Consider the following 24852-nt stretch of genomic DNA (forward strand, 5'->3'; position numbering starts at 1 on the left):
AAGGATAATATAACATTTTATATTTACAATGCTATGTGTTTTATATGTGTGTGTGTATATATATATATATATACCCAACATATATGTATGTATATATCTATATATCTGTATATATCTTTAGTGTAAATGAAATGTTGTATTACCCAGGCCTTCATGATGGAAGAAACTTTTAAATCTCTGGAAAATTAAGGAATACTTCAAAGCCAGACTTCATTGTAAATCAGGGAAAATGTAGTAAATAGGGAGATGATAGGAAGTTGAAAGTAAATTAAATTATTAGGTAAAATATGAATACTTATTCTGAAGGTTAAAAACCAACATATTGTTTGGGACTCTGTGGAAGATATGAGCTCTGGTCCTCTTAATAGGTCACTGTGTTTCTTGTGTCTGCTGGTTGATGGGGCACTGGCTCTGGCTCAGTTGAATGGGAAGTACTAGGAGCAGTGGATAGAGTTCTGGAGTTTCCTCATTTGTTAAATGAAGGTAAATAATAGTTGATAACATCAAATTTTGGTTGTGCATATTCCTTGGACAGTTTTTTAGTGCTGCAGACTGAATCAAACTGGTTCTTTAACACAAAGATTTCCTTATAATTTTGAATTAGTTAAGCTGAGTGACCTCTTAGTTCTCCAAGGTGGACATGACAACTAAGTATAAGTGAGCACTTACTGCTTTTTTGTACATAGGTGACTTGGAAGTAATGTCTGCAGCCTGAGCTGTTAGTCACTGGAGCAATTAAAGGATGTATTTTAAATATCTTTTAAGTGCTTTGATTAATAGCTGTATTAGGCATAGCAAGCATTAGATATGAGAGGGGACTTTGACCTGAAAAGAAAATCACAACATTATCTATCTATCTATCTTATCTATCTTATCTATCTATCTATCTATCTATCTATGGTAAGGGGGAAAACCTCATGGAGGAAAGGAAAATGGGATCTTGGCTAAGGAATTGTATAAGCAAAGTAAGTGAATTTTGAATACCTGTTGAGTTAACTAATGAACATTTAGTACAGAGCATTAAGTGGGTTACAGGAGGAGTTTGCAGTTCAAAGGGAAGAAATGGTACTTCTGGATACCTGCTCTTGAGGAATTAGTCATTTGGTTTGGGGGCAAAAAAATCCAGGAATAAAGAATGGAATAGTAATTTCTTTAGTGAACTCCCAGATAAACTGCCTCTCAATCAGTGCAGCTCAGCTGTCTCTTTGTAATTTATAGTTCTAGAAATTTGTTTAGAATAGTTAGAGGTTAAATAACTTGCCAGGTCCAGCTAGCCAGTACAAGAGGTGGGAGACTAAAAACCCCAGGCCTACCTAGTTTGAGACTGGCAGTGGATAGAGCATAGCAGGAGGATGGGAGTTCAAATTCAGCATCAGAAACTTGTCCATTTACTGTGTGACTTTGGGTAAGTCACTTAACCCTGACTGCCTTGCATCCAGGGCCATCTCTAGTTGTCCTGATTCATATCTTGCCACTGGATCCAGATGGTCCTGGAGAAAGAAATGAAGCTATTGATTAAGCACAGCATCCCCCTCACTCAAATTTAGTTCACGTGCTTCTCATGGCATCACCTCCCTGATGTCATTCGAGAATGAGGAACAAACATATTCCTCAGGGTGAGTGACCAAAAACCAAAATAGGGTGCCTGCAGTAATCTGTCTTTTGTCTTTTTTATCAATGATTTGAATAAAGGAGGGCATACTCACCAGAATCAGAGTTCCAAAAGATTTCACAGGCTAGACGATGAATTGAATGTAAGTTTAAAAAAACTAATAGGGATAAAAGTAAAGCCCTATATTCAGATTAAAACACAAAAAAGTTAAGTGCAGAATGAAGGGGAGTTTGTGAGAAAAAAAAAATGTGAAGACTCAAATACTGACCTGGGGCAGCTTGGTAGTAAATTTGAGTGTCAGTCCAGGGTCAAGAAGACAAATGTGACCACAGTCACATCTACCAGTTGTGTGACTCTGGAAAAGTCTCTTAATCATGTTTGTCTCAGTTTCCTCATTTATAAAATGAATTGGAGAATGAAATGGCAAGCCATTCCGTTATCTTTACCAAGAAAATCTTAAAATAGATTTATGAAGAGTTGGATATGACTGAAATGACTGAATAACAATATGCTGCTGTAACACAAATATCAACAGTGAGTTTAGGGTTGGGATTCTTATTACTCAATTTCTCTGGAGTTGTATAACATCTTCCTTTATAATTGATTTTAGTATTTATAGTATATATATATATATATTATTTACACATTCTTTGAACAATATTGCTGTTACTGTATATAATATTTACTGGGATTTTCTCACTTCACTTTTTATTAGTTCATGCAAATCTTCTCATGTTTTTCATTTATTTTTGGAAGGCAGTGGGATTAAGTGACTTGCCCAAGGCCACACAGCTAGCTAGGTAATTATTAAGTGTCTGAGGTTGGATTTGAACTCAGATCCTCCTGACTCCAGGGTTGGTGCTCTATCCACTGTCACCTAGCTGCCCCATGTTTTTTATTTAAAATCAACCAACTCATCATTTCTTGCAGCACACATGTATTCCATCACAGTCATATACCCTAACTTGTTTAGCCATTCCCTAATTGATGGGCATCTCCTCAATTTCCAGTTGTTTGCCACCATAGAACTGCTGTTAGAACTTAAGTTCTTTCTCTTTTTTTCCCCCCCTGATCACCTTGGAAAACAAACCTAATGGTGAAATTGTGATGTCAAAGGGTATACAGTTTTATAACTCTTTGGGCATAATTCTAGATTGCTCTCAAATGGTTACATCAGTTCTCAGTTCTACCACCAGTGTATCATTGTCCCAATTTTTCCACATCTCCTCAAACATTTGTAATTTTCTCCTTTCATTTTAGCCCATCTGATAGGTGTTATATGGTTACTTCAAATTTGTTTTAATTTGCATTTTTCTAATCAATAATGATTTCGAGAATTTTTTTCATATCACCATAGTTTTAATTTTTTTTCATTGCAAAATTGCTTATTCATATCCTTTGGCCATCTATCAATTGGGGAATGACTCATAAGATTTGACAAAGTTCTCTATATGTTTGAGGTATGAGACCTTTATTTGAGAAGCTATCTAAAAATTTCCCTCCCCTAATTTTCTACTTTACTCTTTAATCTTTGCTACATTGGTTTGATTTGTTCAAATCCTTTTAAATTTAATGTAATCAAAATTATCAATAATTTACATTTTCATATTCTCTTTTATTCATTTATTCATAAATTCTTTTCCTATACATAAGTCTGATAGGTAATGTTCCATTTTTTATCTCCTTTTAGATCTAGATCTTCTATCTTTTTTGACCTCTTGATAAATGGTGTATCATGGTGATTCATACCCAATTTCTGCCAAATGACTTTACTGTTTTCCCAATACAAGGTTACTGTAATCATTTATAACCATGCAAATTTTGTTATTTTTTTTTTTAAATGCCTTTAGTGTTTGATTTTTAAGAATTTCACATCAAGGATAAAAACACCTACACTTTGTTTTGCCTTATCTTCCAGGTACTTTTATAGGAGTAGGATTACCAAAGAGTAGGATATTATCTTGAGCATTAAAGTACCTCAGAAAGAAACAGTAGACTCAGCATAGAAAGTTGAGATCCTCCTTTCCTTCATTTCCCATTTCTTAATTGTATAAAAATAAATAGCCAGTGATTAATTCCCATTAGTTAATTAAAATAATTTTGACAATGAAATTGCAGTCTACAGAAGTTTTTAATGCTTATTTTTTTTTATTGTAGAACACAAAGTAATAATAGTGGGATTGGATAATGCAGGGAAAACCACCATTCTCTATCAGTTGTGAGTATTGCTATTGAAATTATTTTCATTGTATATTTTTTATATAAAAAATAAAAAATTGTGGTACCTGTTATACAATTAAAATACAGGAATTAAATTTAAATTTAATTCTTAAATTAACTTGTAAGTTAAAATGTAATTGGGAAGTATAAAACTGATGAAGTATGTACAGTTAGGTATTTAGGGAATATCCACTTCAAAGTACTGCTGAAAGTAAAAAGCAGATAATACTAATTCACAATTCTATAGTGTTTTATGATCCTCCTAAGCAATCTTGTGAGGTTCATAGGTATGTAGTCACATAGAGGTCAGATTCCCCCCCCCCCCCCAACCCCCAAGGTTGGAAAGCATTATCTTTAAAGAAACTCCTTAAAACTTTCTAACTAATCATGGCCCCTGTGACATAGGGAACAGTTACCGAAGAGAGAATCAGATCAGAATCTCTCTTACTTATGAAGTAGTGATTAAAAATATTTCAGCATTTAGATGGATAGTTTTAGTTTATACTTGAAGGAATTAAAACACTTCATCAGATCCATTTCTCAAAATATCTTCAATCTTCCTTTCACTGTCAATGAAATGGCAATGATTGTGAAAATAAGTAGTGTTTTGAGTGGTAGGCATGTAGGAATGTCATGTGTTAGGTGGATCTGCCAACTTGCCTCCTTAGCCCTTCTGCCATTACCTTATGTTCACTGTTACCCTGATCATATAAATCCTCCTTTATGTTGTCAGTCCTAGAATATTAGTGCTGCAAGGACCTTTAGGGTTTATCCAATCCAGCCTCCTCGTTTTATAATGGTGCACAGTGAAGCCCAGTGTTTTGAAGTGATTTGCCCAAAGGGACATAGTTTATAGTATAGTGGCAGAGCAAGAACTAAAGTCTAGAATGCCTGCCTCTGACCGCCTCCCCAGGTTGGCCAGGGATAGCACTTACAGGGAATAGTTATTCTGAAGTAAATGACTTCTTAATCTTTAGGTATTTTTAATGATAATCTTAAATAATGTAAGCAATAATTAAAAACTTGTAATCTAATCATTTGAAAAGCCTTTATTGTTGAAATTTTGAAATAAGTTTGAAGCGATGTAGAAAACTCAAGTTCTATTTAGCTGTATCTAAAAGCTTACTAGCCAGTAGTTTGTTGCATAAGAAAAATAAAATAACCTGAATGAAATATAATATTGTAATTGTATATAGTATTTTAAAAGATAGAGCAAGAGTATTGGCTGTTTGACCTAGATTAAAGTAACAAACTTGTTCTATGCTTTTTGCTGAATAGCTTGTATGATGTCTCTTTTTCCACAGCTTAATGAATGAAGTGGTCCACACCTCTCCAACCATAGGAAGCAATGTTGAAGAAATAGTTGTGAAGAACACTCATTTTCTTATGTGGGACATTGGTGGCCAAGAGTCACTGCGGTCATCATGGAATACTTACTACTCTAACACAGAGGTATATTTAAAAAGTCACTGGAAAAGACACAGCATACAAACTGGCAAACCCAAATACTTGACATACTATAGGTTCAGAGGTGTCAAGTAGGCACCAAATATTAAGTTTTCTTTTTTGTTGCCTCTCGGTCAAGCCTTTCTTTCCATTCTCCTAGCTTGTGGACTCATGTAATGTTAGCATTGGAAGGTACCTCCTTTTAAAGTCCCTTTTAAATAAATACATTTGGGGGCAACTCCAAGACTTAGAGACAGAAAGGACATTTATCGATTAAAAAAAAATGTCCGTGAAAGTCTGCTTCAATACTTCACAATAGTGTAAGAAGTTCTCTTCTTAATGGTGTGCCAGCTCTGGAAGTTCCTACTGCGTTAGACTATGAGGATGTGGGTTGACCAAGGATTAGCCTGGATCAACTCAGGATCATCATCAGATTGACTATTGGGTAATGAATCTTTTTAGCTATGGTGACTTTGATTATATATTAAGAAATAGGTCAGATCCTTTCAATTCTGAAGTAAGTGGAAGTATATAGACTTAAGATATTTGGTATGGTTTTTGTACATTGCTTTTTGCCAATTTCCAGTGCTTTACTTTGCTTGTTTAAAGGTTGTCTGAATTTCTAAAGAAATCTAGAGGTTGAGTATTCCTCTTTTTAAAAAATATCTGTTTTCATTCTCCAGGTTGTTGATTTATAATTCGGATTAGAATTTTATTGGGGGTGGGGGGGTAACGGGTAAAATTTTGGATTATAGTTCTTTAAGGCTAAGTGCAGAGAGTAGTTTCCTTATATAAAGCAGGAACTGTAACTAGAGATTTTCTTTCAAAGTGAAGTTGAGTATGTATATTAAGAGTTCCTTTTTTTATGCTGAGACTTTTTCCTAACAATACGTGTATTTACTACAAATGTACGTATATTCAGACTGAGAGAGGACTAAGCAACGGCCTTAACTATAGGGTGGTTTAATTTCTATTTCTACTGTGAAGTGAAATTTTGACAGACTGGCAGATGTTGTGAAGGGAGTAGGAGAAGAACAAAAGTTTTTGGAATATAACACTATTTAAAAAGCTCAGCAGCTGGTGCTTTTATCCAGAGCACAAAAGTGTCTCCAGCTGGGAAGAGAACACAGCCACAGTAATAAAGGTGCCTTTGATGAATAGGTCAAAGTTGACTACAGCTGATCAGTGTTGTGTTAAGAAAACAAACAAAGCATTGCAAAGGGTAATTTTTGAAATTGCTGAAGCTCTGGAAGACTTTTGAATATAGTGCGTATTCAGCTTCTAGACAGAGATTGTTTGTTGCTATGTCACCTCCTGTCACAGAGGGCTTTTTAAGTGGCTAGTGTGTGTCTACAGATGTCAAGAATATTAAAGTTAATCCACTCCAACAGAGTGTCTTGACCTTTATGGCCAACACATTAACATAATATACAAAATCTTTGTGACCTTGAGTTTGACTTATTATCTCCTAGTGCTTTCAGGAGTCTTGTATGTCTGCCATTTCCAGTGCTTCAGTTTGTTGTTACAAGAATATTTATCTAGGATATTAATGACAACAAATTTTAATTTTATTATTATTATTGGAAAGATTTCTGAAATGATTATTAAATTATCTGTCTTTTGTCCCTCATATCCATTCATATACCAAATATCATTATTCTTTTTCATTGTCTCTCAGATTCAGCTCTCAGTTTTTCCATTCTCATTGTTAACACCTTATTCCAAGCTTTCATCACACCACATTATAGTTGCCTTCTAGCTCATAGACTCATGGAATGTTAGAATTGGAAGATAACTTAGACATCTTTATTCCAGCTCCCTCATTTCATAAATGGGGAAAGTGAGGCCAAGCCAAAGTAATTGGCTTGCCTGAAATCATAAAATTTTCTAATGGCAAACTCATTACTCCTTTTTTTTTTTCTTTTTTAAGGACCCAGAGACTCTCTATTACCTACCATATTGTATGCACTCAATTAAAATTTTTTTTTTTTTTAGGTTTTTTTGCTAGGCAATGGGCTTAAGTGGCTTGCCCAAGGCCACACAGCTAGGTAATTATTAAGTATCTGAGACCGGATTTGAACCCAGGTACTCCTGACTCCGGGGCCGGTGCTTTATCCACTGCGCCACCTAGCCGCCCTCAATTTAAATTTCTTTGCCTAGCTTTCAAGTTCTTCCTAAGTTATTTGACCTAATTCTTCATCACGTACCTTCAGTTTTAGAGAATGATAATCCTCTTTTTCTTCACTGAAATACTTTTCCATTCCTTAATATTTTAATTCAAGACTTACCTTACCTTTTAAATCTTCCATTCCTACACTAGCTCATGTGGAAAAGTAGTTAGGATAGTGGAAAGAACCACCTAGACTAAGAAAACCTGGGTTCAGATTCTGTCTGAACGCAGCTGTGTGGCAATTTCCTTAACTGTAAGATAGGATAGTAATATTTTGACAGAGTTTCTACTGCATGGGATTGTTGAGACCATCAGATTGCTTAGGGATTTCTCATTCTCTTCATTTCATTAATGCTATTATACATTGACAGCCAAGATCAATTTTGCTTATTTATTCATTTATTTTATTAAATTCTTACCTCTTCTTGCCATATGTTCTCTTCAGCTGGGTTGATGTCCTTCATCTTCTTTTTTGTCCTTAGTTGCTTCTCAAGTCTTTCTCTTTTTCTTTGATATTAGCAGTAGATGTAACATTGAGAAAGTCTAGCTTAATAGAGAGCAAACATCAGAGCCCGAAGATCTGGGTTCAGTTCCTGCATTTGATACATACGGACTTTATGACTGTAGTTAAAGATATTTAAGATTACACCGTGAGGTCATTGCAGAATAGTGTTGATCCATCTTGGTTGTGGGAGTTGCCTCATGGGGAGGAAACAAATGAAGTAGCAGATTTAGATGAGAGGGAAAAAAGATTATGATGATATCCCACATTTAAATAGTACTTATAGTATCTACAGAATACTTTCCATAACTTGAGCCCTGTGATATTTCAGGTGTGTTGAACAATTACACTATTCTTCATTGGAAAACTAATTTTACTTTACTTATATGGATTAGCATGAGTCTTCATAAAACTTTGTAAATTTTTCAGTTGATATTTTGTAAATGTGAATGTCATAAAACAATTTCAATTAAGTCTAGTGATGCTGTACTTTCTAATTATCTGACAGTTTTAGAAAGAAGAAGCTCAATAGGATTTATGTGTTATCATCTGATAAAGATATTATGACATAGGGTCAAATGAGAAAATCCCAACAATTATGGAATTGAACCAAAGAAAAAATATATATCCAATTCTAACCTTGAGTTTTACAAATAGTACTATAGATATCAGATATATCTGACTATAAATATATAAATTCACTACAGCAAGAAGCACTTCAATTCCTAAAACTCGTGTGTTTTTATAAAGTAGATTGAAAGTCTCATTGAATATGTTATAGGATCTTGCCAACTTTTTATTTAAATACAATGAAAAATGGCAGTTGTTGAATTTTTTTGAATGTATATATGTGTCAGTTATTTTCAAACATTTGTCATGGGTTATGTGTAAGTGATAAACTTATAATTATTTTCTAGTTCATCATTCTTGTCGTTGATAGCATTGACAGAGAAAGACTGGCTATTACTAGAGAAGAGCTATATAGAATGTTGGCTCATGAGGTAAATAGTAACTTTTTTTTGTTTTTAATTGATCTACTAATGTACATACAGCATTGTCTTTTTTCCATTGATTTTGCTTGATTATTGTGTTATGGTTAGCATGATGTGATTTTGTTTGGTAATTATGCCCTTAAAAGTTAGAAATATAGGTTTATTTAAAGATGCATAATAAATTATTTTTAATTAATTTACATATTTTTTCTTTCAATGTCATTCTTCTCCAGTGTGACTTGCTGGCCTGAATTGTACTCTGAATTCTCAAATAAAATTATATTGAAAGTTCCAACAGGTCCTACTTAGTTCAAGTAAGAACCCAGTAATGGACTTGGTGTTTTTATCTGAAGACCAAACTAGCTAAGTTTTGGAGAGTCTTCCTTTCAGAAGGTTGACCAACAGATAATGAATGTTTTTTGACTATGACAGTGCAGTCTAACTAAGGCAGTGGAGGAGTTATAATCTACTTTGTTGAGTAGTTATTTCTACTGATGAAACTGATAAATCTCAAAAGTTGTTCTTTTATGAAAAATTTAGCAGTTATATTTAATGCCCTCATAATTTCTTTACAATTAAGAATTTTCATTGTTTCCACAAATTAGTCTTCTATATCAATATTAGCACACAGTGAAATAGATTATGTATTTCTAAATAAGGCAATATCTAGAATTGTATGCTGTCTAGAAAGAACTATCTTTTGAAATGATTCTTTTTAAGAATTGGCCAAGCATTTGACTGCACATTAAGAGCAGACTATTTATTCCAGTGGAATATAATTACTCATGTTTTATTGTTGTTATTGAACTCTGATACATCGAAAACCTCAACATATGCAAAATAAATTTATTACCTCAGCATTTTTACAATGAGATTTAGCTATTTGGTAAAACTTATTAGCTAATACATTTTTAAAAATTAAATGTTACTACCTTATAATTTCAATAAAATGAATTCATTATAACTGAAAAGATACTTTGTGTATTACTTTGTCTTTCTCCCAATCCTTTGCACAGTATTCAGCTCCCATAGGGACTTAAACATTATTATGTTTATCTTAGTGCATTTCAGGCGTTAGATCTTGTTAATAACTATATTTAAAAGAAAAGAATTTTTTTTTGTTCTAGGATTTACGGAAGGCTGCTGTTCTCATCTTTGCAAATAAGCAAGACATGAAGGGGTGTATGACAGCAGCAGAGATCTCTAAATACCTCACCCTTAGTTCTATTAAGGATCATCCCTGGCATATTCAGTCTTGTTGTGCTTTAACAGGAGAAGGGTAAGCATTATTACCTTGTAGAAGGTCCTGATTAGATGATATTACAACATTCTTATTTCAGACCTTTTCTCCATTGATCTTTTTTCTTTTATTTCTTTTTGTGTGCAGATTTTTTTTTATATTTTCTGTCATATTTTTATTAAACCTAATTTAATGAGTGTGTTTTGATACTTCTTGCCAGAAATTGCTTTCTTTGAAAAATCTGTTTAGGTTACTTTTGTGAAGCTTGTTTGAAACAGTTGTCATCTATTATATATTTAACATCTCATTTTAGAAAGCCTAGTCTGTTGTCCCAACTGCTCTCAAATCAATAAGAACAATAATACTAGGGTAGGTCAATATTTTAGTGATCATTGATGTACAAACACATATCTTTAAAGTTTATAAAGCATGTTACATTTGAATCTCCTGGCAGTTCAGTGAAGTAGTTGCTTATAGATATTCTTATCATGTTATACATCAGGTTAACTGACTTTGTAAATGTTTTAACATGTAAGTTATATGTTAGTTTTTGCTTCACTTGTATCACTTTTATTCTAGAAGAAAATGAGGTAGAGAGTATCTTATCAGTGAAGTTTCTTCAGGGTAGATATAACCTAAGATTGAGCATTCCTTTTCATTCTTTTAGATCTTCTTTATACTCTACTCCTGGATCTCTTTCTTAGGGAGAGGAGGAGCACCGTGAGTTACTGTTTCTGCCTTATTTGTGATGAACTTTCATAGGAAAGTTCTGAAAAGAATGCTGGAGGAGAGGAGACTTAGGTCCCAGTTGTGGCTCTGCTTGTTTTTATTTTCTCATCTGCAAGATAAAAGGATTAAATCAGATGGTCTCTCAAGTCTCTTCTAGTTGTACATCCTCTGGTTTTTATCATCATTAAAACTGACTTTGGAAGAGAGGAATAATAATGAAGTCAGCAGATTTCATATTATATTAATAATTATACTATTAGACAAAATACTGACATCAAAAAAAATTGTTTTCACAATGCCTTATCATCTTCCTTCCATAGGAATCTGTCTTTGATATAGTAATTTGTCCTGAGTCAGTCTGATGGTACTGGTCTGGGTTGGAGCATCAGTTTCAAGTCTTTTCCAACACAGAGGATCCCCATGGGAAACCTTGCCAGTTCCACAGAGTAACCTCATTTCTTCCAAACTGGAATTGGAAATGATCCGAGACCCTCTCTGAGCTTGGATAAAGCTAGATCTTTTAGACCATGCCATGATCATGATCATTACTATATTTATCAGTCTATTATAATTGCTTATTCAGCTTTCTTTTTTTTTTTTGTCAGGGTGAGACCTCTGATTTATTCCACCAATAAGGATCTATACCAGTTGTACTCCTTATAGTGTTAGAGTTGCCCAGCTCCCTCCTCTTACTCTCAGTATTAGAGGCATTGCCAACACTGTGGGTAAAAACACTAGCTATGGAGTCAGGGAGACTCAAGTTTAAATCTTACCTCAGATAATAGCTTTCTGATTCTGGACATCACTTAATCTCTCCTAGCCTCAGTTTCCTCATTTATAAAGTAAGATAATAGTACCTCTCTTATAGGGTTGTTATGAGAGTCAAATAAGATAATGGTTAAAGTCTTTATTACATAAATGCTATCTAGCTAGTTATTACTGTTATCATTACTACAGATAATAATAAGACAATAATATTATTAATAGTTTAAACTTAGGCTCAGAGGTTAAGTGATGAATAGCTAGTAAGAATTAGACCAATCTCAGTTAGCAGGACTGACTTTCCTATATGCTGTAACTGAAAGGTTTGAGAAAACTATTCGCCAAACCAGTCTTATCTTCTTGTTTTGAAGATGAAACTGAAGGAAATTTCTTACCAAGTTAATAAGATGTTTTTGTTGATTTGAATCTTTCACTTTAGTTTTCTTTCTGTTTTTTAATATTTTTTACACATGAATGTCAGAATGTTCTGATATGACTATAGTATCAATATTGGATGATTGTAAGAAATCAGCTTAGTTTTTAAGGAAAATTTTATTTTTCAAAGTAGTTGCATCATTATCTCTGTTTTTTTCAGGTTATGCCAAGGTCTAGAATGGATGACCTCCCGAATTGGTGTGAGCTAACTTTTTGTGCAAGGACTGCTTCTATTTATTCTGTGGACACAAACATATTTCCTGGTACTTTTGGCTGCTTTTGCAGCGGCATGTTTAATTTATAACAACACAAACCTCTTTGAGCAACACTTGAATCAAGTGTAGCTGAACTGGAACATAAGATTTTTCTTAACATTTTAAAAGTGCACTAATCCTCAGTTGGATGAACATAATGTGTCTGTGTTTCAGCAACAAAGTTCTCCTGACTACTTATCCTAATGCATTCAAGAATGGCCTTGCCAGAACCGTTTGTCATAATGTTTTATACTTTCTGTAATATGGAAACACATACTATTTATCTGAACTTAATATGCCCAGTTCTTTTCATTTATTAATTTTTAGGCAAATGTTGATCTGGAAGAGTACTCGAAATCACAGACTAATGTTTGCAGATTTCTTTGGGTCTAAAGATTATCTCCTTTTCTATATTATCTATTCTTTGTGCACAGAATTTTAACCCAATGAAAAATGTGTATGAGTGATATATGAAATCCTAAGAATTGACAATTTACTCACCAATGGGTAAATGTCCTGACCTCACACTGCATGTCATAGAAGAATTTGTTAAATTTTTAGTGTGGCTTTTTTTAAGGTTTCATGTTCCTTGTTCTTGGCCTATTGAATTATGATTAATTTTCTATGTGTATGACTTGGGGAAAGGGTTGGCCAAAAAAACTGAATCAGGATGAAGATTACTTGAGAGTGAAGGTTTGATAATAAAGTTTGGCAGCTTTTTGACATTTTATGTCAAATGCCACATTATTAGTACACATTTAGATAGGAAGTCATAAATGCATACCAGCACTCAAAACAGATCACTTTAAAACATATTTTACTATCAGAGACAGCCATATAAATAGCAAAATGTTCAAGTGTTCAATGTATTAAGAGTAACAGCATGGTTTTAAGTCATCTGGGCAATATTAAAGCCCAAGTGAATCAATGGGCCATTTCATAATTAATCATAGAAAGTGTGTCTGTCTACAATATGTCTACCACCAGCAGTACATTACATGGAAAGTATGTGGCTTATAAAAACCTATTTTGAAGTTTTTTTAAAAAAAAGATAGGTTTGAAACAATTGCCATGTAGGTAGTTGGCCTTCATATTCTAAAGCCTTACTTTCTACTATCCAAATTTCAGACAATTGCTGAAATTAAGGCAAGTATTCATCAGATTGCTTTTAGATTCACTGTTGATAGAACATTTAGTAATCACCTAGTATCAAAAAAGGAAAAAGAGCACTCCAGTTATCTGATTTATTAAAGGGTGATAAAATGAAAAATTTTCAAGACGTAGGTACCTATTTTTAAAATGCTACCAAGTGCTAAATTGAAGAGGGAGAAAATAGAAAATCATTGTTACTTTTTTCAAGTTATTTTTGTTCAAGTAAAAAGGCCAAAATATGTACTTTTATTAAAGAACATCACTTTACTTCATCAGTATTTATTTGAGTAAAAAAAAAGATTCAGTATTCATAAGAACACGAGAATGGACATTGAGAACTGATCTCTTAAATTTAAAATTCTCCTTAGAACATTTAAGCCTGTTAACCTTTATTATTGTTTTTAGTTGTCATGACTTCTTGTACTTAGTTAAACTGTATTTAGTTATGCTTTACTGATTTCCATTAGGTGACAGAATATACCATGCCTGAAAATGTTCAGTGTGAAGGTTTTCTGAAGGTTTTCACCTTTTAGGAATCGATTTTTATTTTCAACTAATACCTAGTTTTCCAATTTGTTTGTTTTGAACTTTTTCTTAGAGTTTTATGCTTAGTAGTGGGAAAAATGATTTTTAGCATAATCAAAACAATAAGAGGGAAGGAAAAGTAAACACTGATATGCATGTTTATGGGGTAAAATTGTAAATAACATTTCAGCAAAAGCACACCATGCCTGTGGTTATTTTCTACTTTGGTTATGCTGTTTATCTTTAAACAGTGGGAAAAGAAAAGGGTTCACCCCCCCAAAAAAACTTTGCAGCATATTCAATGCAGCATTCTTAAGTGAAAAGATGGTATGCTTATTGCATAAGAGTTGATTGGCTGGCTTAATTTTTTGTCAAGCTGTAAGATTTTAAAAATTATTACATTAAAGTTTTTAAGCAGTCATTATATTTTGGTGAACATTTTCCTATACAAAGTTCTCATTTCTTTAGAAGTCTAATATAGCTTTTATTTTCTAGATTTTATTTTCAAATGTCATGTTTGAGACTGAAAATTGTTCCTTATTGACGGGGTATTGACAATGACAATTCTGTTAAAGATTCTGTATTAACCTTTGGCAAAAATTCAACTGTGAAATTAATTCAAAACTTTAAAAAGTATTTCGAAATTTAAATTGTATCTTGTTTTACATAAACAATTCTTTACTCCAAGAGAATGTTCTGGCATAAAAGTTTACTAAGCATATCATTCATTGTAATTTGTCATTAGTCTTTAAGCATTTTATTATGAACCAATGTAATAGGAAAGATATATCTCCATAATTGCTTAGTGCCTTGATTCATATTTTAGTCAAATTATATTTTCAAAGGAAAGCAAATTTAAAAATTGATAACCAACATTATGCTTTTTTAGAGGTACAAGGAAAAAAAATTTTGCAGTTAGTATTAATCCCATTAATCTAATACATGAACTAAGTTTTATCTCCCTATAGTACTCTTGTATTACTCTAATGACACTTACTTACAAGCAGTAGAAAAGGGAATTGAGAATCTCACAAAAATCTGTGAGAACTGATAGTTTACTTATATTTTGTTTTCAGATAGAGAATGAAAAATAAAATCTTGACCACATAATTATATATGTTATAAATGATAATTAAATTTCCTATCATATGAAAACTGGGTAGGGATTCTTTTTTGAAAGACATTTTTCTATTTCAAAACCCACAATTCCTAATAAAGGAGTCTTTTAGTAATTAATTTAGTAATTAGTGGACAAGTATATTTGATCTCTTTGTAGTCATAGGGCATGTTTTGCATTCCAGAATATAACATAACTCTTTTTATATACAAAATTAAAACACTCTTTTAATATTTACCTTATAATTTTGGACTCAAATTGATTTTGATATTTTTTCATGTTCATTTGTGAGGTGAGATTAGTGAGAATGATCTTCCTATGCATTAATGTTGTTTTGAGAATCAAAATCTACTACTCCTGTGATTCAGTGCATTACTGAAAGTATTTTGAAAACAGTGACCTTGACTTTTTAATTGAACATAATACATTTTTTGAATTTGTAATGCAAAGAGAAAATGATTTGTTTCCTATGGAAACAGAGCCTTGTATGAAATAGCTTTAGGCTCTTAGGTTATTGATAAAAACAATAAAAACTTTTTGTATCATACTCAGAAATTTCAGTGAATTCTTTTTAAATGAGGATCCTAATATGAATTATACAAAAGTCCCTAGTGGTGATTTCTAGGCAGTTTTTGAAAGTTTTTAGAAGTACATTTAAGGTGTCCTCATCTATTTCTTGACTGTATTTGAAGTGTGAGTGTAGTAGGAAAAACTGGGCTCATGTCTGTAAGTGGTTAGATTCATTGACATTTATCTTGTGAAGTGTGACTACATGAGGCCGAGTTGCACAGTACATCTAGAAATGTTCAAACTTTAGCCTTAATTTTTATCCACTTTTAAAGTGCCCTTTAAAATGGTCTCAGAGGCAAGAATATTTTCAAGTTTACTTGTGTTTTAAGATGTGTTTTAAGACCAGATACTGATGTAGTGGAGAGAAAAAAGTTAACATGAAATGCAACCAGCTTCTCTGGTGATTTATTCAAAGCTCCTTGTCTTTTCATCTCATCTGGGATTTGCTTGAAGTAGATGAAGCAAATGTGAAATAATCAATTGATATCTATATGGGCATGCAAGTTTTATCACAGCTGATCAAATTCATCTTCATATTATTGAAAAAAGATTTCAGAACTGTTTGTAAAGCACCAATATTATTTGCAAACACTGTGGGAATTTAACTTTTCTTAAGTGTTTCCTTGGTGGTACAATTGGGACTTGGAGAGTGTGGTCCCTAACCTAAATGCCATTCTCTTGACGTTTTATCACCTCATAAGAACTTCAGTATGGATGCAAAATGATTTTAAATTTGAGATTGAGACTTAACACTGATTAGAAGTTTTCCCTGTAGTATTCCTCTTGTCTCCACTACTTGCCTATTGTTGTGAAGACCTGCCCTCTTTTATGTTTCCATGCTAGTTTTAAGCACTTAATGTTTCCAAAGGTGGTGTTCTCTTAGAGGACTCAAGATTATGAATTAGTTACCAGGGCCAGATTAAAGAGAATCATCTCAATTATTAAGAGTATTCAAAGTAAAAATAATGTTAAACAGACATAGTAACAACTGTCTTAAACAGGACTGTCCAACCTTACCTTTAAAACGTTTTTATTGAAACAATAGACAATATATTTTAGTTTTAGTGATTTGCTGTTTTAGTGAGAGTTCTGCAATAGCTCTGCTTCGTTTAATAAAGCATTTAGTAAACTCACATAGGGCCACATAAAATCTCATTGCAAGGCTGCATTTTGGACAGCCCTAGTCTTAAGTATATATAACAAGATATAAAATACTAAGTAGATATTTGGAAATTTGAAGTATCTGAAAACTCAAATCAAATCATGTTAATGAGGGTACTTTTAAACAAAAACAGAAGTAAAGTAGATGTTTTCATATTGGGTGTGTTCAAAAATTTTGTTCTTGGCAGTAATGAAATCCTACTTTTTTCAAGTACGAAATATTGAGAAGCAATTAATTCAGGTCAAGATAACCCTAAAAATGTCTTTTTTCAACACATCTTAACATGGCAACACGAGAATAAAAAACAAGTGTTTGAGGATTTAGCAACATAGTCACAGCAAGGAGCATCCTGTGCATTTTTTTTTTTGTCAGAAAGCTACATGCTTGTCTAATAAATGTACAGTGAAACAATCATCTCTGTTGGTCTTGAAATGAAACATGTGTTTTGGGGAAAATGGAAGTGATGAGAATTTCTATTGTATGATCTTGTGGGATTTTGAATTGTAAATTTACCTCATCAATCAAGTGGTGCTTTGATCAAGTTGTGTGGCATATCATGATGTGAATTTTGTGCTGTTTGTTTTTAAAATTATCTGAAATAGTACAACTTTTAAATTGAAAGAGCATACCTTTTTTTAAAAAAATGTGTGAAGGTACCAAAGTTTACATATATATAGGTCAATTTTAGATAAATTAAGATATTTAATGAATTGAATGAACAAATTTCAAGGATAGGACAAATTAGAAAATTTGATTCATTTTATGTTATAATAATGCATTTCCCCTATGTTTGTGAGGAGGTGTCAGATGAGTTTCAGTTTATCTCCATTCCCACAAAGCTCATTTGTTTATGGGAATCCTTTAAAGAAAAATTAATTTTTATATATAGTTAATCTTAAATGCAGAGAATATGAATCCCCCTGATATGTTCTCTTGGAGTAAACTTCAGTTTAGGTGCAGTGAGTGAGTTTTTCATTTGATAAAAATATTTAACTGCTGCTATTTCATTCAAAGGATAAACAATTATGGTTATGATTTTTAAACTAAGAATTTTCCATTTGAAACCATTTCTTGGAGATTTTTTTCAGAATTATCCATAAAGCAGAGCTAGCCTTGCCCCCAATATTTCTTCCAATCGGGTTTGATGGAATGATTATATTTGCACATTGCCATCTTGACATAAATGGGTGCTTTTAGAGTTAATGTCGGAGCAGCAGACTTTGTACACAGCTTGCAATTTGCCTTAGAATGTAAAACCATTTCAGATATTTATGTTTTATATTTGTGTACATTTCTTAAGATTTAAAAGTGATCAGTTGTCATCCACCAAGCATCAGATTTCTCTAAAAACTACAATGTCTCTTCTGATCAGCTCACTTGGTTAGAACATGGTGCTAATGAGGCCAAAGTCATGGTTTGGATCCCTCTGTGGGCCACTTAATTTTGCACAAAAAAAAAATGTTCCACAGCAGCAGACTCTGCCCTTGACCCCCCCCAACCAGCTGACTCATAGATATGTGCCATTATTCATAATAGGAATTAAGAACAGGTGAATGATTCAATGCAAACCTATTACCACTACTGGAACAACAAATTGAAAACATACTCTAGTTTTACAGAGCGTTTATCTCCATATTTATAAGCTAGCAGAATGTTGATGAAAAATTCAACAATTGCATTCCCTTATGAGAGAAGCTTAGGTTGGGGAGTTATGGCAGAGTTCTGTCTGGTGAAAGAACGGTTTTCCTTTCTGCTGTTGTGTTTTAGTGGATTGTTTGCATGACTACTTACCCAACTAAAGGGATGCCGTTTGCTCTGGAATGTCCCATCTTTTTTCAAACAGTTTCTAGCTTCTCTGCAATCACAGTGCAATATTGTGTACTATTCATGTGTTTTCAGTCAACAGTTTATTTTTGTCATAATAAATAATTACTTTTTCAATATGAAGTGGTTATTGTGTTGGTTTCTTTAAATGATAAAACTGAGAAATATTTAAATCCATCTGATTATACCAAAACATGAAATGTTTCTTGAACTTGATAGTCTAATACAGGGCAGGAAAATACATTAATTAGTTAGAGTTCAGTTTTTTCAACTTCTCCCAGAACATCCTAACTTCTAATTGTAGCTGCATTCTCTTAATGATGTGGTGGCTGGGGGAAGTCTCGTTATCACCACATTAGGAGCAGCAGAACAGATGTATTTCGGGAAACATCATGACTTAGTGCAACCCTCTTCAGATCTTCACTATGCAGGGTATGTTCAGCTGCCTTTTTGTTTCCATCTGAATTTACTCTTTCTCCATGTACCCAAACAGGTTATTTATTGGATTATCTGAAAGAATTTAAGGGGAAAAAAGGATTCATTGTTATTTACTCATAGAAGGCATATTCTACCTCCTAAAAGGTTGATAATTACCATAAAACTCAAAATTTGATTTTATGCTTCTCTCTTCCCAGGCTAGATCATAATTCCTCTGACTTTCACTATGCAAAGTAGAATTCCAGAGAGAACCAATGCAAAGTGCTTTGCAAACCTTGAAGTACTTTGTAAATACCAGAGGAAAAGCTTTCATGGGGTATCTTTAGTCTAACCAAACCTCTGTAGTGGCCCTTGAGCTTGCTAAGGCCTCAGTTAAGATAACCAGGTCTCTCCAGTTGTGTTTCCTGATTGTCCAAGAACAAGGCCTTTGTAGTTTTCTGTAGGATTATGTACAGTCCATTGGCATCCTCAGCTTTTCATAGGATCAATTTAGTTCTTTTCAACTTTGAATCTGAACTTGAAATCTGAAGAATCCTCGATAGGAAATGATCTTCCAAATATTTTTCCTTTGGGAATGAGTTTTACAAAGAAGAGTGGAGGTGTCCATTGGTCCATATTGAATATTCAGATCCCTAGATGTATATAATGCAGATCAACAGTAATTTCACTTTTTTTTTTTGCAAGGCAATGGGGTTGTGACTTGCCCAAGATAGCAGCACATAGCTAGGTAATTAAGGTTCTGAGGCCGTCTTTAAACTCAGGTTCCCATTGCATCACCTAGCTGCCCTAACTTAACTTTCCCTTCTCCTTTGCATTTAGTCAATTGCCAAATCTTTTTTAATTACTGCAGTATTTTTAAAATTTCTGCAACATCTTGAATCATTTCTCTCTCCTATTCAAACAATCACCAAGCATTCTAGTTCAGGTCTTAACCTTTCCAATTTATTTGCTCATGCAGTTGCTACAGTATAAGTGTGACCAAGTCCTTAGGTCAAACAAATGAAACAAAGACAACTTTGGGAGCTTACATGAACTCTGTAGGATAAAATAAAGATTCTAACATTTGGCATTTGAAACTTTTTAATATCGGACTCCCAACTCCCTTTAACACCTGGTCCTATAATCACTCTCTTTTAAGCATCACTTGATTTCTCTCAAATATGAAATTTCCCTATGCCCTCTCCTCTCATCCCTTCTGCCTCAGAATTCCAAATCTCAATAGATGCCCCTTCCTATGTAAAAGTATCCTGATAGATGCTTTGTATTGCTTATTTGTGCATATGTTTACCTTCATCTTCCAATTAGAATTACTTTCAAACTAGAAATTACAGCCAAATATCTCACTTTCGACAAGTTCAAATGCAAGATTTCATCATGAAACTTCCCAGCAATCTTTGAATGGGCAGATAATAGTAAACTGGGATCAGGAAACTTTTTTTTTTAACAAGAGGGAAATGTTTGCAGTCATTCGATCATATTATCAAACAATGGAACAATGCCATCCTAAGCAGATTAGTGGAGGCCATAGAGCCAAATGTCTGAGACCACTGAGGTTCAGATGAATCTAATGTTCAGGGTTGTGCATTCACTTCCACGGAAACTGTAATTCTCAATCAAAGAACCTCACAGCTACCACCTGTGATACCACTGCCTTTTGCCAACGTTGGCTTGGCTTTCAAGTGAGAGCTGGCAGTATAGTAGCATATCAGCTAGTATTCTAGCACCTAACCCAGGTGCTCTCTAGATGGTGAGAGGTACAATGATGGTGGGGGGTTCTCAAAGGTTGGGGCTCAGGCAGTGACTATCTATATCTCTCCATCATCTCCAAAAGAAGACCAAGTTGTTTTGTCAAAAGCTTTGCTAAAATCCACAGCATTCCCCTTAACTGGGTTAACTTGTCAAAATAGGAAATATTAAGGCCAATTTGTTCTTGACAGGTATCCTAATGGCTTTCCCTAATCACTGCTCCCCTGCCTAGTTTTCACCAATCATCTTTTTTAATTATCTATCCTCTATTTCCTTCAGATTCAAACGCATGGATTTATAGATTAGAGATTATTCTCTTCCCTTTTGAAAATTGAAACATTGCCTTTCTCCCTTTTTATTTCACCTAATATAATCTTTCAAATACCGCTGATTTCAGTATTGGCCACTGGAATCATGAAGTTGTTTTCAGCGGTTTGATGCTTTATTACTCCATTTGGAGTTTCTTTGGAAAGATATTAGAGCAGTTTGCCATTTCATTTCCTTCTCAAACTTAATTTTGCACATGAGGATATTGAGGCAAACAAGCTTAAGTCACTTGCTCAGGGTCACATAACTTGTAAATGTCTGGGACTGGAATTGAACTTTGCAAGAAGAATCTTGAATCCTGGTCAAGCATGCTTATCTACCTTGTCACCTAGCTTGGTGTGCTAGAATGTTTTATGAAGATACTGGGGGGAAAAAACAGTCTCATATATATATATGTATATATATACATATATATATATATATGCCATCATATGTGTGCATGTATGGTGTGATGCTATCTGGGAATTGGTGTTTTGAAAAGGCAGCATTGATAAAAGTTTAAAAATAAGCTTTATTTATACTTTTTATATTGACATTTCCATATGTACCCTTTCCTTTTATCTCCCCCAACAGTTACACTCTCTTGTAACAAAGAAGAACAATAAAGCAAAAACAACAAAATGGCCACGTCTGACACTGTAAACAACATTCTGACCTACTCCAGCATCTCTTTATTAAGAAGAGGGAGATAGAGCAGGCAACATTTTGATCCAATAGGAAGCATTAAAATGTCCTTTTTATGAGATGTCCCCTCTTTTTTTTAACTAATATACACTCCTATCTTTTCCTATCTAGAAAATTGTCCTTTTTCTAGTCAGTAGATTGCATGAACTGAGAGAAGTGATTATTAAACAATGATTTGGGGGTTATCCAGAATTCCCCCTTTTTCTCTGTCCTTTAAAAATTCAGTCTCTTAAGGACTTGAATTAATTCTCAATCTTGGTCAGACCCCACCCAACCCTACCTGTAATCTCTAATCTAAGGTGAATTTTTACTCAGTCAAGTTTGGGTGGAGATAAATGTTTGTTTAGATTAACCTAGGCTGGGAATAGTCTGGGTGTAGGGGCCTCTGTCCAAGAGTGTCTCCATGTCACTGTCATTGAATTGAACTCATCTTTGTAAAGTGTACCACTCACTAATTTGTTAATCAAACAAAGTTGATTGCCAACCACAGGAACCCTGTCTTCTAGGGACATTTAAAGCTGGGAGCCTGCCTCCATTTTGGGCTTTGGCCTGAGTGCCATTGACCTTTTATTGAAAATAACTAGCACTATTAATAAAATGATGTTATCAGTTATTATGTTTCTCAAATTTTTTAAATACCACAAAACAGACTAGTTTACTTATATTTCTGAGGAATGAGAAAATTTCTCTGATTCCTTTTAATCCAGTGTTTTACACATTAGGGGACAGTAGGGCCTTGGAAAAAGGGAGTTTTCCTTGAATAGCTGATCTCCAAAGGAAATAAAAGTTGAAGTCAAGGGGAGACCTGGAGAGGCCTCAGCCTTCTGCTCTTCTTTTTGTCAAAGTACTGGGGCTAAATTGTAGTAGATGAATATTGCCTTAGACTTTGTTGTCAACCTTTCTTGAGTCCTTTCCTATTATTCCCATGACCCTTTCCCCCAAGGTAAATCGTATTTCATTTTATGCCTTAGCTCTTCCTTCCGTGGGGAGACTCACTGATGGTAAAACATTAAGGAAAGCACCTGAAATCTGGATTTAAACCTCAACTCTAATGCTTACCACCTAACTGACCTTGGGCAAGTAACTTTAATATTCTTGGGTCTCAGTTTCCTCATCTGTTAAATGGGGTAATGGTGAAATGTTAGACTAGATGGTCTTGGAGATTTCTTCCAGTTCTAGATTTTTTATTATATGATTTAACTTATAACTCCTTTTCTGTATCGTAGATTTGCATTTTAAAAGTTGACTGTATAGAAATAGATCAAAGCTTAACCCAGGTCAAAGCTTAAGTAGGAAAAGGGTAATTCTCAGAGGCATCAGTAAGAGAGTTAGTTTTAGATGAGGAATCCTCCCTAGAGTCTTCAAGTAAAGCAAATTTTTGTTCTACTTAAGCACAGAAGACTCAGTGATGGATAAATCATAAATGCAGATAGTTAACAGACTGAATACTAATACTAATCTTGAGGAAAAGAATGTTTATTTTCTTTTTTCATATTTCATTCATTCATTCATTCATTCAATGGTCTTTGTATCTGTAAGACCTGCCAAAGTGCCTGCCATATATTCGGTGCTTAATAAATCCTTGTTCATTTCATGGATTATCAACAGTTTCTCCATTTATAATGGAAAAATTTGCTTTTTTATTTACAACTATAGTACTTAATTCTTTAATTTCTGAGTTGAAGGCTGGTTAAATTTCATAGACTTCCACAGAAATTTACAGTCTTCAAAATCTTTGCCTGTTTTTCATGGAATCTGATATTTTGAGTTCCAGGGGCCATCTAGAGGCAAATTGTTGGTTAATCCATTTAGTATATGTCCTCTAGATGGCAGAAAAGGATTTTGTTTTACGTTTTTGAAGCTTTTTCAGATACTGGAGCAAAATATTTCCATCCACAATAATTCTTGATCACTTGATAGCAAATATGGCTTTTTTACAAATGTGCATAATACAGTAGACTTCCTTGACTCAGACTAATTTGAGAGAATGGTTGCTCTGGGTGAAAAGTTTGATTTCTAGAGTTTCAAAAAGAAATGCCCATTTTATTACTTTTCAAATACATATAGGAACTTGAATGAACAGTCAGGCATCTTGCCAAGTAGAGGTTTTGCTGGATTTACTTTAATGGATAGGTAAAAGTCATGTTTTTAAATTTAATTTTTTTTTCAATTAAACATTTATTTTCTCTTGTCATCATTAGAGGGAAAACGCTTGTAACTAATATAAACATTTATGCATATACCTCCAGTGATGCAGTGTGTTTGGAAATATATACACATATATTTATACATATACATGGAACTTATATATAATATGAAGATATAAATACACATGGTTATGGATTATATCCTTAATAGGTATCCATAATATGTATTGTACTTCACACACACACACACACACAAACTAACCATCAGGGTAATTTGTGTGGAGAAAAGTTAAATGAAATGAATTCTGCAGTGAATGGATGTATATATCCAATGTATTCTCTACATTTTATATTTACCCTTATGGACTCTGTATTATTATTCAGGGTGTGCTGGTAAATGCTTAACGATCAGCCTCGTATTTTAAAAGCTTCCCAAGATGCATTTTAAAGTTTATTCTGCATTATTAATATTTTCTTCATTACTTTCTTAATTCTAGACATTGAACAAAAACAAATCAAGCTCTGATTTTTGGCATTTACAGATTTCTGAGGTATAAATATATTTAAATTTAACAATGGTTCAGCATACCACATACTACAATGCTTCAAAGTCTTGTGATTTCATTGGTATTAGTCTTCCATCCACTAATGAGGTATCAACACCTTATGTCTTAGTCCTTGATTTTGGGGAATGGAGATAGCTGAAAAATGTATCATCCTGAGTTCAATTTGATAGTCTCTGAATTTAGGTAGACTGGTCCTCATATGGTAGACACACAATCTATTCAATGATGATAC

General features: G+C 33.5%; 1 protein-coding gene across 3 annotated transcripts in view; it reads left to right on the forward strand.

Moving 5' to 3' along the window:
• Positions 1–24005, forward strand: part of ARL5B (ARF like GTPase 5B) — a 36607-nt gene extending 12602 nt beyond the window's left edge. For all 3 annotated transcript variants that reach the window (XM_074192953.1, XM_074192952.1, XM_074192954.1), the window contains exons 2-6: positions 3770–3830; positions 5137–5284; positions 8868–8951; positions 10070–10221; positions 12269–24005. In XM_074192953.1, the coding sequence (XP_074049054.1) occupies positions 3770–3830; positions 5137–5284; positions 8868–8951; positions 10070–10221; positions 12269–12317 (494 nt within the window). In that variant the 3' untranslated portion in view covers positions 12318–24005. The remainder of the gene's footprint in view (positions 1–3769; positions 3831–5136; positions 5285–8867; positions 8952–10069; positions 10222–12268) is intronic.
• The last annotated feature ends 847 nt before the right edge of the window (positions 24006–24852 follow it).

Source organism: Macrotis lagotis, chromosome 7 (assembly GCF_037893015.1).
Source record: "Macrotis lagotis isolate mMagLag1 chromosome 7, bilby.v1.9.chrom.fasta, whole genome shotgun sequence".
In the NCBI taxonomy this organism is placed as follows: Eukaryota; Metazoa; Chordata; class Mammalia; order Peramelemorphia; family Peramelidae; genus Macrotis; species Macrotis lagotis.